General features: G+C 40.4%; 1 protein-coding gene across 1 annotated transcript; it reads right to left on the bottom strand.

Annotated features, from left to right (window-relative positions):
• Window positions 1-12,943: 12,943 nt before the first annotated feature.
• On the bottom strand, window positions 12,944-14,021 carry LOC117071177 (ATP synthase subunit gamma, mitochondrial-like). The gene is given in 1 exon segment (XM_033190899.1): window positions 12,944-14,021. A coding segment is annotated over 1 exon segment (768 nt). The 5' UTR covers window positions 13,880-14,021; the 3' UTR covers window positions 12,944-13,111.
• Between the last annotated feature and the right edge of the window lie 304 nt (window positions 14,022-14,325).

Here is a 14,325-nt window from a genome sequence, read left to right as displayed (position 1 = left end):
TCTGTAACTTTTCTTGCCATTAAGTATATCCAGAGAATGAATGCACCAGGTACAAAGCCCAGGAAAGAAGAGAGCTGCCTCTGTAGAAGCAAAGGCACTTGTTTGCAGTTCAGCTTACCTGATTTGCAGATCGCCAATCTTATCAGAATTGAACCAATTGGCTTATTCTTTTTCTGCTTTGTTGATATCCAAGCTGGCCTTAATTTTTTCCTCTTTTTTTTTTTTTTTTTTTTTTCTTTAGCTGAGAATGTCTAAAGCCTGAGGCATGTTTCTGGGTTTTCTTAAGACTTGAATGCCATTGCTTAAAGAGTTAATGATCTCTGAGGCTACAGTAAAAGGATGATAAGGTAAATCACTCACCCACTGGAGATGCTCCCCTTGTCCTTTACCCAAACAAGGTCTGAGAAAGATGGAAGGCATTCAACAGTTTAGAGAAACTCTACCGTGCAAAGCCAAACATCAGTATTAGATTTTTAAGGTTAAAGAAAGTTCTCATTGTAATAATTTATCTTTGAGAACAAGAAGTTTATTTTTCATTTATCAAGAGCTTAACATTTCCCTCTTAGGAAAAATGCTTTGAGAGATACACTATACTAAGGAAAACACTCACCAACAACATATTTTTGTTTATCAGTTTAAGCAGAAAAACTCCACTTAGTGATTAAAAAGAAAAAAAAAAAACCAACAACAACTCATTTCCAGTGTTAGGGGAATCCCACTGGAACTGGCTGTCCACAGAGGTGGAGAATTTGGCCTTGTTTACAGCTGTAGTAATTGCTTTAGTCCTAGGGGAAAGTTGTCCCAGAGAGATATTTTTAAATAAAGATAAAAAGACTCCACAATATTCATTCTGCTTCGAGGAGAAACTAAATTCTATCCTTCAGTGGAAGCCACTTCAAGCTTAGTGTTTGGAAACTCAGAGTAGCAACACTGGAGACGAGGCATTTTAATTGAGTCCTACCAAGGACAAGTTTACAATTTTGTATGTTATATTTATCAGAAAAAGAAAGAATAGGAGGAAGAAGGAGAAGAAATAAAAGAAGGAATAGCCTTTTAGTAAATGTGGGCAAAATGGAAGATACACTTAACGCATCTGTATCCTAAAGAAGTAAAACTTCAGATCTTCAAGTTCTAAATGCCACTTTCCTACCAAAGTCTCAAATTATAAGCAGATTGACTTAAGGTTAGGATGATGGCGTTTTGGTAGAACTTCATCTCTTAAAAAAAGATGGTTACTTTACTCAGAATTCTCTCTTAGAGTTAAGCATGCTGAATCCTTTTTGATTTTATGGTGCTTACTCTAATTTTAAATGAAAAACTTTTTTTCTAGTGAAGCTTACTGTGTATGATTGAAATGTTGGTGGAAGGCAAAAGTCCTCTGCAAAAACATTTGAAAATGAAACACTCTCAGAGTATAATCCCTTGCTCTGCAGTGCAAGGTTTTCAAATAAGTGAAAAGAAGAAAAATGCACATAAGACTTTGCCTACCAGAAAAGGCTATGTGCATAGGAATCTCCTTGCTGCAAAGTGCTGACATTTGACACCGCTTTGAACCCTGAATGCAGCTGGCTGTCGACTCTGAATTGTCTCCCACCTTGTTCGTGGCCTCTGACTTATCCCTCTGGCCAAGTGCCCCGTGCCTTACCAGCCTCTCCCACTGGTAAGCAGGGCAGAGGCTAAGCTGGCATTCTCATCAGGGTTCAGTGTTCAGTAACAGCTATCAGAAGACTGTTCATCAATGACTTCCAAAGAGGTCACTTGTGGAGTCAGTGGAGATTTTGAAATGTGTTGGTGTATAACCAGCTTCTCTGAGTTTGTAAACAACCGTAATTAATCAAATCCCAGCCACAGTGCTTTGGGAGAGTTCCTTTCGTGAGGGAACAGCACTCAAGATGTTGTTGTGGCTTCTGTGGTGCGGTAGCTATGGAAGCATCAGGGTGTGGTGAGAGATTAGGCTGCTGCAAAGCCATTGTATGTTGCCAGATAGAATTATCCTTTGATGTACACTGGGGTCTAAATTGTTTTCTTTCCTTTGATACATTTATAATTAAGATTCCGTGTTAATCCCTAATTAATTCCAAGATCAAGCTTCTATTTTCGCTACTTGAATGAGTGATGCTGGAATGTTTTTAGGGAAGTGAAGCTATAATAAAATATTTTCCAATTATATTAAATACCTTGTGGGCATGGTTAGTAGACATTGCCATATTCAGTGTGGCTTTTACATCAGAAGGGCATCATTTGAAATCATAAATAAAAAAATTGTAAGTCAGAAAGGGAGCACTTACGACAATAGTGCTCTACATTTAAATGTCTTATACGGAAAAAAAAAGGAAAAGAGGGAGGCTAGAAACTGCTATGATAAGATGAAAGTTCACCTTAATAAGAAAATACAGAATCAGGAACTGTGAAATTTAAAAGGATTAAATATTAAGTATGAAAATTCAGTAGAGAACAGGTAAGACACAACCACCAGCCGAAAAAGGTGAAGATAGGAAGATAAAAGAAGGAAGCCTGGAGTTGAGCAGAACTTTTTCTAAACTGCAATCTTCAAAGAAAATCGACCTGTACTCCACATGGGGCTTCTTCCAGGCCCTGTCAGAGGATCAAGGACCGTTGACCTGGGCTGGATCCAGGCAAAACTGTGAGGTTAGCTGGGATTTCATGAGTCACCCTTTTAGACCTCCCAGCAATCTTATGCCATGAATTTGCATCTGAGCCCCAGAAGGAAGGAAAATTCCTTTTAGTTAGGAAACAAAAAAGCATAGTAGTGACCATCAAATGATGCCTGAGATTTCGCAAGCATTTGTCACAGACTTGTAGAACAGTCACGATTTAAAATATTCAGGCCGGGCACAGTGGCTCACATTTGTGATCCCAGCACCTTGGGAGGCCAAGGTGGATCATGTGAAGCCAGGAGTTCAAGGCTGCAGTGAGCCATGATCGTGCCGCTGCACCCCAGTTTAAGTGACAGAGCAAGACTCTGTTTCAAAAATAAAATACTCAAAACTTTTATCTTCATAGATACAGGAACACTTGCTAGCTCATGATGTTTTCAGGGGGATGGGGTCAGGCTGGGGAGTTCTCACCACTCCTATGGGAACTAATCTTCTAATTCAGCTCCTTACCTTGTCTCAAGAAAAGAATGAACTTGCATGTTTTGGTCATTATTTTCTGATTACTATCATTTGTTCTGGAAGTTGGTGGAAGCAGGTGATGTCCTGCTTCTCTCTCCCACCCCTAATTAGGGGCCTGAGTCCCATGTGATAACATCTTGAAGGGTGCTTTACCATTACCAGTGGGTGGGTCACTGGAGTGGGGCAGGGGCACCTTCTTCTACACTCAGCCAACACCCCCCCGGGCTCATACATCTACATCAGTTCTGACTGGGCTTGTACCTGCTCTACTGGTTGCTAAGTATTTTTAATATCACCTGGTACAAAGACTTCATTTTATGAAACTCCTGGTCACCTTTTGAAGACAGCTATGGTTCAGGCTGGGTTTGGCATTATCAAGACATTTGGGTTTGAGTGTCTGCTCTGCCAAGATCAAATGCAATACTATGTGTGAACACCTAGAACAAGGGAGTGAGCTGTCTGCTCATTTCAGGTACAACTATGCAGGCTGACCCACCCTTAAATACAGCCCTTCTTAGGATGTAGACATGAGAAGCACACTGGAGCCTCCCAGGGGAGGACCAATGGGCTGCAGCGAGGCTTTCTCTCTCTCTCTTTTTTTTTTTTTTTTTTTTTGAGATAAGGTCTCACTGTGTTGCCCAGGCTGGAGTGAAGTCGTGCCATCTTAGCTCACTGCAGCTTCGCACCCCTGAACTCAAGCAATTATTGCACCTCAGCCTCCTGAGCAGCTGGGACTACAGGCACATGCAACCATGCCCAGATTATTTTTTAAATTTTTTAGTAGAGATGAGGTCTCGCTATGTTACCCAGACTGGTCTCGAACTCCTGGGCTCAAGCAATCCTCCCATCTCAGCCTCCTAAAATGCTGGTGTGAGCCACTATGCCTGGCCTTTCAGCTAGACTTTTATGTTGGAGTTACCAAAGCCACTGAAATCTTACCTGTCTCATTGATTCAATGCTACAATGTAGGTAGTAGACCTATTAGGCCTCAAAAAGTACCCGCAAGTCTTTCGATCTAAAGTGTTCTGGATTGCCTTTTATCTGTCAAATGCAGATTCTTAGACTCTGCCCCATATCTGTTGAGTCAGAATCTCCAAAGGTGCGGGGCCAGGAATTTTCGTTTTAAACACTTCACAGGAGATCTTCACAATGTAAAGGTTAGAACTACAAGTTGAGGCACCAAACATGAAAACACTCAGTACTGGTAAGTGTTTTATGGAAGACAAAAGCCAATTTCTAGATATCAACACTGTGGTTACTGCTCAAAAGCTCTATCAATGAAGTTATTACTTACTAAAATAATGTGGTGTGTGTGTATGTGTTGGAAATAATGTGTATGTCTGAGTATTTATGTGTTTGAGAGAGACTGTGAGTGTGAGTGTGTGTGTGCATATGCATGTATTTATACCGCAGTACAAATACAACTCCTGGGTCTGACTCTCTGGATTATGGCTAGACTACTAATGGCATCTGGTTTCTATGACTTTACTCACGCTTCCACAGAACAAAGTCAGATACACTCTTGTCAAATTTGATCCCTATGAATTTCATGAACTGGGGAATCACAGTAAAGTCTGTTGAACACTTGCCTTTAGTGCTCACTAACTTGCACAAGTAAAGCTGCACAAGCTGTATTTTATCAAAAGCTTCTCAGAGATCTCTGAGCTTGACTCTCCTACTAAAATTGGGGGCCAGGATTCCTACAAGTTACAAGGCTGGCCAGTTTATATTTCCTAAAGGATTGTTTGCACCCACCTCACCTCAACAGGCTCAAATAAGCTTTTGTTACCTTTCAGCCACAACAACTCCACAGTGTTGAGTGCCTTTCATTCAAATACATATAAGCAAGATAGTCCTGTTTCTGCATGACAAATGGTAGCAAAATCTCAGTTTTCTTCTTGCTCTTTCAGTCTTTTTTCTCCTAGGCGGGCCCAGTCTTTGCATTTCAATTCGGTTCAGTTCAATTTAACAAACATTTACCGTATTCAGTGCCAGCTAAGTTCCAGACACTATTCTAAGTGCTATTTGTTTTTCCAGGCCAGGATGAGGTAAGGGACTGTGAATGGAGAAAGATGAAGGAGATCCTATCTTGCCCTCAAAGAGTTTCCAACATGTTTCTATACATATAACTATGCTCTACTCAAAATGTAATGAATGTTAAACCAGCAATTTATCCAAAGTTTAGAAAGGGGAAAGGATTTTTTCTCGAAAGTTTGGGGAAGTGCACTTGATCAGGATCTTAAAGGAGGGTAAATATTTTTGTGCCTCATTTCTTTGGGCCTTGAACTACCTACCCCAAACATGTTTTAATTCTATAATAGTGTTGGACAAACAATCATAACTAAAATTTTTTCAACATTTATTCCTACATATATATGTATTATATGTAATATATGTATATGTATTCCCCACAATAGCCCTGCCTAATAATAGACACTGTTATTATCCCCATTTCTCAGATGAGGAAATTGAGGCAGAGAGAGATGAAAGTAACAAACCCAAGGTCACACAGCTAGTAAGCAGTAGAACCAGTTTTTGATCCCAGGTAGTCTGAATCCAGAGCTGGAGGGCTTAAACACCATGTTGCAATGTACATATGCTTTATTTTTTATGCCATCAGCAACCTGTCTTATGTTTTTCTTTTTCTGCCTACTCAAATATTTTTTCTCTCCAAGTTAGCAGGTTAGCATCCTTTTTTCCTCTTTCAATATTTCTACTGCTTGGTGAGAAGAATGACTACACATTTTCAAATGCTTCATTTTGCTTTTGGCCTCAGTATTTCACAGGTGATTACAGAAACCCACATTTGAAGACTACATGCCTAAAGTGAGTCTGTCCTCCATGCTGCTTGTGTTTTGTCGCAGAGGCCCACTGAGGAACAGTCACGTGAGCAGGCTCACTGAAGATGGCAGGGCTATGGATGATTAAACCTGGACCTACAGTAGTGAAGATGTTATAAATGTGTGTTTCAGTGGTTCTACTCAAATATGATTGCTGCACCAACTTTTTAGTAACCCTCCTTGGGCACGCCTGACAATCTAGATTTCTGCCCAAGGGAAGCAAACGCTTCTCAGTCAGATCCTTTTAGACCTTTGTGTTTTTAGATACCCAGAAGCACAAAGTTAACAGCCACATCCTCAATACCCACAGTGGGAAGCAGCATATCATGGGTATTGAGAATCTTCAGAATCAAACAAAATAGGAGTCAAATCCTGACATTGCTACCCACCTGCTTTGTGCCTGCTTAATCTCTCTGTGCCTCAGTTTACACTTCTGTGAAACGGGGATAAGAATATCTCCCTGACAGCATTTTTTGTGCGTGTGAGGACTGAATAAAGTCATATTTGTAAAATGCTTAGCAAAGTGTCTGCCTCATAGTCAGCAAACCATAGTTATAGTTTTTACAATTTCAATATAATGGGGAAAGCAGTGTGGGGTACTTTAAGGTTTGGATGGAAGGGATTAAAAGCAAAGAGTTCAGAATTGAGTGCTCCACTGCAAACTGTGCCATATCCTTTGTTAATCCACCTGGCCCAAGGAAGTGATTTACTGTGTTCATTAAAGCAGAACATTTAGAGGAAGAAAAGAAGGGCAGTTGTGCTGGAAACAATACCACAAGCACCCTAAATGTCCTCCATGCACTACTTCCCCATCCCAGTGCCCCAACCCATACCCACAACTCCACCCTTCCCTGAACTTCATTCCACATCTCATGAGGGGCCTGAAGGCCTGGGTCTTGCTTCCATTTCAGTGCTAGGCCATGCCAACTTCTTCATGCCACATCAAGTCCCAGCTTCATATTGATGTGCTGAAATTTCCCTTGAGACTTCCTCTCTGACACATGGATTATTGAGGAGAATGCTATTTAATTTCCAAACATTTGGTGATTTTCCAGTTATCTTTCTATTATGTTTCCATTTAATTCCATTATGGTCTAAAAACATTTTATGTGTGATGTGCTTTGGCTGTGTCTTCACCCAAATCTCATCTTAAATTGTAACTCCCACAGTTCCCAGGTGTCACGGGAGGAAGCCGGTGGGAGGTGATTGAATTATGGGAGTGGGTCCTTCCTGTCCTGTTCTGGTGATAGTGAATGAGTCTCACAAGATCTGATGGTTCTAAAAATAGGAGTTTTCCTGTCCAAGCTCTCTCTTTGTCTGCTGCCATCCATGTAAGATGTGACTTGCTCCTCATTGCCTTCTGCCATGATTGTGAGTCCTCCCCAGCCATGTGGAACTGTAAGTCCATTAAACCTCTTTTTTCCCAGTCCCAGGTATGTCTTTATCAGCAGCATGAAAATGGACTAATACAGTAAATTGGTACCAGGAGTTGGGTGTTGCTGAAAGGATACCAGAAAATGTGGAAGCGATTTTGAAACTGTGTAACGGGAAGAGTTTGGAACAGTTTGGAGGGCTCAGAAGAAAACAGAAAAATGTGGGAAAGTCTGGAACTTTCTAGAGACTTGTTGAATGGCTTTGACAAAAATGCTGATAGTGATATGAACAATAAGGTCCAGGCTGAGGTGGTCTCAGACAGAGATGAGGAACTTGTTGGGAACTGAAGCAAAGGTGACTCTTTTTTATGTTTTAGCAAAGATACTGAAGACATTTTGCCCCTGCCCTAGAGATTTGTGGAACTTTGAACTTGAGAAAGATGATTTAGGGTATTTGCAGAAGAAATTTCTAAGCAAAAAGGCACTCAAGAGGTGACTTGGGTGCTGTTAAAGGCCTTCAGTTTTAAAAGAAAAACAGGGCATAAAAGTTTAGAAAATTTACAGCCTGACAATGCTATAGCAAAGAAAATCCCATTTTCTGAGGAGAAATTCAAGCTGGCTGCAGAAATTTGCGTAAGCAATGAGGAGCCAAATGTTAATCACCAAGGCAATGGGGAAAATGTCTCCAGAGCATGTCGGAGACCTTTGGGATAGCCTCTCCCATCACAGGTCTAGAAGTTTAGGGGGAAAAAAATGGTTTCCTGGGCCAGGCCCTTGGTCCCTCTGCTGTGTACAGTCTACAGACTTGGTGTCCTGTGTCTGAGCTGCTCCAGCCATGGCTGAAATGGACTAACAGAGAGCTCAAGCTATGGCTTCAGAAGGTGCAAACTCCAAGCCTTGGCAGCTTCCACGTGGTGTTGAGTCTGCAAGTGCACACAAGTCAAGAATTGGGGTTTGGAAACCTCCGCCTAGATTTCAGAGGATGTATGGAAATGCCTGGATGCCCAGGCAGAAGTTTGCTGCAGGGGAGGGTCCCTCATGGAGAACCTCTGCTAGGGCAGTGTGGAAGGGAAATGTGGGATTGGAGCCCCCACACCGAGTCCCTACTGGGGCACCGCTTAGTGGAGCTGTAAGAAGAGGGCCACCATTCTCCAGACCACAGAATGGTAGATCCACCAACAGCTTGCACCATGTGCCTGGAAAAGCTGCAGACACTCAACACCAGCCCATGAAAGCAGCTGAGAAGGAGGCTACTTCCTACAAAGTCACAGGGACAAAGCTGCCCAAGACCATGGCAACCCACCACTTGCATTAGCACGATCTGGATGGGAGACACGGAGTCAAAGGAGATCATTTTGGAGCTTTACAATTTGACTGCCCTGCTGGATTTCAGACTTACATGGGGCCTATAGCCCCTTTGTTTTGGCCAATTTATCTCATTTGGAACAGCTGTATTTACCCACTGCCTGTACCCCCATTGTATCTAGGAAGTAACTAACTTGCTTTTGATTTTACAGACTCATAGGCAGAAGGGACTTGAGATGAGACATTGGACTGTGGACTTTTGAGTTAATGTTGAAATGAGTTAAGACTTTGGGGGACTGTTGGGAGGGCAAGGTTGGTTTTGAAATGTGAAGACTTGAGATTCGGGACGGGTCAGGAAGGGAATGATATGGTTTGGCTGTGTCTCCACCCAAATGTCATCTTGAATTGTAACTGCCACAATTCCCATGTGTCATGGGAGGAACCCAGTGGGAAGTGATTGAATTATGGAGGCGGTTTTTTCCTGTGCTGTTCTTGTGACAGTGAATGAGTCTCACAAGATCTGATGGTTTTAAAAAAGGGTATTTCCCTGCACAAGCTCTCTCTTTGCCTGCTGTCATCCATGTAAGATGTGACCTGCTCCTCCTTGCCTCCTGTCATGATTGTGAGGCCTCCCAGCCATGTGGAACTGTAAGTCCATTAAACCTCTTTTCCTCAGAAAAAGGATATGTCTTTATCAGCAGTGGGAAAATGGACTAAAAATTACAATGTGAGTTCTCTTCTTTTAATTTTGTTAAGGTTTATTTTATAGCTCAGAATATGGTTTATGTTAGTGAATGTTTCATGTGTTTTTGAGAAGAATATATGTTCTACTGCCACTGGTGAAGTGGTCTGTAAATGCCAATTAGGTCAAGTTACTGGATAATGCTGTTTAGGTCATTATTTTTAATTTAATTTTAAAATTAAAAACTTTTTTTTAGAGAGGGAGGTCTCACGCTCTCACCCAGGCTGGAGTGCACTTGTGTCATTTTAGCTCACTGAAGCCATGAACTTCTGAGCTCAAGTAATCCTCCCACCTCAGCCTCCTGAGTAGCTGGAACTATAGGCGTGAACCACTATGTCCAGTCCATCTATATTTTTATTTATTTTCAGCCAACTTGTTTTATCAATTACTGTGAGAGGAGTGTTGAAGTCTGCCATTATAATCATAGCATTTGTCTGTTTATTTACTTCTGTCAGTTCTTTACTTATGTGTTTTGAAGCTCTATTTTTAAACGCATACACATTTGGGATTGATGTATGTTCTGGGAAAATTGACTCCTTTTTCGTTATGTAAAGTTTCTCTTTATCCCTGATAATTTTTGTTATTCTGAAGTCTACTTCATCTAAAATTAGTGTATTTACTCCAGCTTTCATTTAGTTTGTGTTTTCATGTTATATCTTTTCCCATCTTTTTACTTTTTGATGTAAACCTTTACATTTAAAGTGGGTTTGTTGTGCAGAACATGTAATTGGATCTTGCTATTTTATCCAGTCTAACAAACTCTTTTAACTGGTGTGTTTAGATCATTTACATTTAAAGTGATTATTGGTATCATTGGATTAAACTCTTCCATCTTGCTAGTTGTTTTCTATTCCTTGCACTTTTTTTTTTTTTTTTTTTTTTCCTGAGCTAGGATCTTGCTCTGTCGTGACCAGGCTGGAGTGCAGTGGCTCACTGCAGCCTTGAACTCCTGGCCTCAAGCAATCCTCCTGTCTCAGCCTCCCATTTACTGGGATTACAGGTATGAGCCACCATGCCTGGCTTTAGTTTCTATTTTCTCCTTTCTGCTTTTTCTGGGTTTATTTGAGCATTTTCATAATTCCATTTTATCTTTTCCATTGACTTGGTATTTATCTCTTTTAAAGAAAAACATTTTAAATGGTTAACTAGAATGGTAATATACTTTTCAGTTGTAAAAACTTTGATTACTTTGTATTTCCTAAAGATGGGTTGGGAGGGGGCTGTGGTTTTGTTACCTTCTGAGAAAAACTTTGAGATCTTTTGGTTAAAATAGAATTTAAATAGAATGTTCAAGTATGGCATGGCATTTTCATTTTAACAGAATTTTAAAATAGCATTTCATTTGCAATCAATGAACTAACTCACACACATATTTTTTTGACATGAGAAGATTAACTCTGGGTAAAAAAAATGCTGTTTTGTATTTGCATGCAATGAATATTACACAAAAAGGAAAATGTAATGAAATTTTATATTACTCCTTTCTCTGTTGCTATAACTGAATATCTGCAACTAGGTAATTTATAAAGAAAAGACATTTATTTCTTATAGTTCTGGATACTGGAAAGTCCAAGGCCTAGGGGCTGCTTCTGGTGACTACTTTCTTGCTGGTGGGAAATCTCCACAGAGTCCTGAGGCAACACAGAGCATTACATGGTGAGAGGGCTCATAAGAGATGGCCAAACTGGCTTTTATAACAGACCCACTCTCATGATAACTAACCCATTCCCTCAATAATCCATTAATCTAATTCACAGCCCATTCACAAGGGCAGAGCCCTCATGACATAATCATCTCCCAAAGGTCCCACCTCTCAACACTGCTATACTGGGGACCAAGTTTCTAACACATGAACTTTTGAGGGACACATTTAAACCACAGCATGTTTCAAATTGTTCAACTTAATTCTCCTAAAATGAAGTAGCCAGAAATTATACACTGTTGCCCGTTAGGAAAACTGTAGAGAATTTTTCCATTCTAGAGATGTAATTCTCATTTTTGTTGAGATTACAATTCCTTTGAGACTCTGATGAATTGTGCCCAAGGAAAACACACATGCTCATCTATTCACCAAATTTTGCTTATAATTTCAAGGAATTTGCTGACTTCCTCGAGAGTCTCCAAATCCCTAGTTAGGGAACCCACCCTAAAATAAGTGATAAAGCTGTCAATGAGTATTGTGTTGTAACCATATATCTTGGTATGTAGATCATATAGCAGAAGTTTCAGGTTTGACCTGAGCTTCTTGGGTAGGGCAATGGAAACCCTTGAACTCCATTTATTGTTTAAGCAGCTGTTGGGCCAAGTCACACCGAAGGCCCAATTCTGAGTTTTGTCACCTACTCAGTCCCTGAGCCTTAGTGTGACAACACTGTAGCCTCTTCAGTGACCAAAGAAAGGTTGGATGGTGAGAGTCAGATTACTGATCTAAATGGCCAGCATCCCTAGAACATGTTTATCCTCTTTTGTGCTAGAATGTAGAGTCCTTCCATACACAACACAAACAACTGCTTAAATTGTGACTACAAACACTAAGACAAATCTGCTCATGAGCAAATTTTTAAACTAACGTGAAAACTATCTTTAACATGATATAGATTCAAGCAATACCTGCTTGTATTTTTAAAAGAATAGTCTCCTATTTACACTTTAAAAGGTCAGATCATAAAGTGTTTAATAGCAATGAATCTTAAACAAACCACTCCTTTCTTACTCTTCTGCTAGGTTCCCAAATCTCTCCAACTATGACACCCTCCTGGATCAATTTAAAAAAAGTTATTTGATTCCTCTCAGTAAAAATTGTGTAAATAAATAACACCATTGACTTTACTCTTTCACTAACACACTTTCCATTGTTTGTATTCCATTTTTAATGTATCTGTTCCCTTTAAAGATTTAACTATCTTCAAGATATGTATCTCATTTGCCAGAGTATAAATCCTTAAACAGCAGGAGTCTGTTCTGTTCCACCATGCTCTGATTTGAAGTAAGAATGAACTTCCCCTGAAAAAACTCACAGCCTTGCTTCGTGGCTTGTGTGCTATGGGTGGGTCTCATCTGCCCCTCTGTTCCATGCCTTGTAGGCTAGTGGACCTTCACAGGAACAGAAACCTGCTCCCCTTTGGGCTTCATGAATTCCATTTACCTCCCAATTGACACAATGCCACATTGAAGTATTTTTAAATAGAGATGATGGATCAGATTTCAATTTTTATTAATACATCTACCTTCCAAATAGTAAAAATAATGGAGTGTTTACATTAACCAAAATGAATGAAATCCTATGAAAATAATCGTTAAGGAGACTGGCTAATCCGTGGCCCAGAAACTCACTTTGGCATTTGAAAAATGGCCTTGGATTTAGTAGAGTCACTGCCAGCTTTCACCTGAGACCCATCACATGACACATCATGCTTGTGTCTGTTTTTTCAGCAAATTGGCATTTTATTATTTTTAAAGTCTCCACATCTGTAGACAAAATGTACCATATAAATACTACCTTTCATCTTGAGTACAAGTGCATGAGGATAAGTGATATTTATGATTTTTTAAGTTGTTTATTGTAAAATAATTTACAAATATCTTGCTGTCTTTAGTAATTAAAACAATGGAGGAACAGCTTCTTCTGACAAAGATAGCAGTAAGCTATAAACAAAATCAACTGGCTGAATTTCCCTTTTTTACCCCTTGTCTGAGGATGGAACTTGATTTTCATTAATCCAGAGCTACAGCACCAAAGACAATTTCAGTCAGCTCTTTTGTGATGACAGCTTGGCGGGTACAGTTGAATGTCAATGTCAATTTGTCAATAATCTCAGAAGCATTCTTGCTGGTGTTGTCCATGGCTGTCATCCTGGCACTCTGCTCACTAGTGGTGGACTCCTTCAGAGAGTAGTAGATGCTGTTGGCCAGACTGTATTCCTGGTAATTTTGCAGTACATCAGCATCAACATCATCGTAGATACTCATGCTCTCAGCACTTGCAATGGTATTAAGGGAAAAGATGGGCTTTTCTTCAGTCTTATATGAGATGACAGACCTGAATTGATTAAAGTTTATGGAGCTGTCATCAAATTCATATCCAGAATTTCGTAATTCAAGGGCAATGACTGACACGTATCCAAAAGTAGGGGGCTTTCTTCTCATTTCTTTGAATGCCACTAGAAACTGGTCAGAATGCGTCCTATGAAGTACGCCCCTGATTTTGTCACCAATTCCAACATGCATAACTTCTTTCCCAACTGCTGTTAGTGTAGCAACCTTGCTTTTCATCTGTTTAGCAATGGAGGAATGAATAGCACCACACAATCCTCGATCTGAAGACACACCAATAAGGAGGTATTTCTTTTTGTCTTCAGGCACCTTGATACCAGCTTTTTCATACAGAGGCAAACATCCCAATCCATATATTCAAGCTGGGTTCAGCTCTCTCTCAGCTCAGGCGTATTTTGCTGCTGCTACCATTTGCATAGACTTGGTCATTTTCTGGATGTTTTTGATGGACTTTAGTCACATGGTAACATCTTTCGAAGCTGCCATATTTCGAACTTGAATCCATTGTGGCTGTAAGGTCCAGGCCAACAGCCCAGCGATGCCTGTACAAAAGAACATGGTAGCCGCAGCCCTGCTGAAAGTCGGTGATATTTATGATTTTAAAAAATTATTTTCTGGCTGGGTGTGGTGGTTCATGCCTGTAATCCCAGCACTTTGGGAGGCCAAAGTGGGGGGATCACCTAAGGTTGGGAGTTCAAGACCAGCCTGACCAACATGGAGAAACCATGTCTCTGCTAAAAAAAAATACAAAACTAGCAGGGTGTGGTGGTGCATGCCTCTAATCCCAGTTACTCAGGAGGCTGAGGCAGGAGAATCACTTGAATCCAGGAGGTGGAGGTTGCGGTGAGCTAAGATTGCACCACTGCACTCCAGCC

The sequence above is a fragment of the Trachypithecus francoisi genome, unplaced genomic scaffold (genome assembly GCF_009764315.1).
Source record: "Trachypithecus francoisi isolate TF-2019V2 unplaced genomic scaffold, Tfra_2.0 Lachesis_group3, whole genome shotgun sequence".
In the NCBI taxonomy this organism is placed as follows: domain Eukaryota; kingdom Metazoa; phylum Chordata; class Mammalia; order Primates; family Cercopithecidae; genus Trachypithecus; species Trachypithecus francoisi.
The sequence above is the reverse complement of the archived record's forward strand: the minus strand, read 5'-3'. Positions and strand labels throughout refer to the sequence as shown.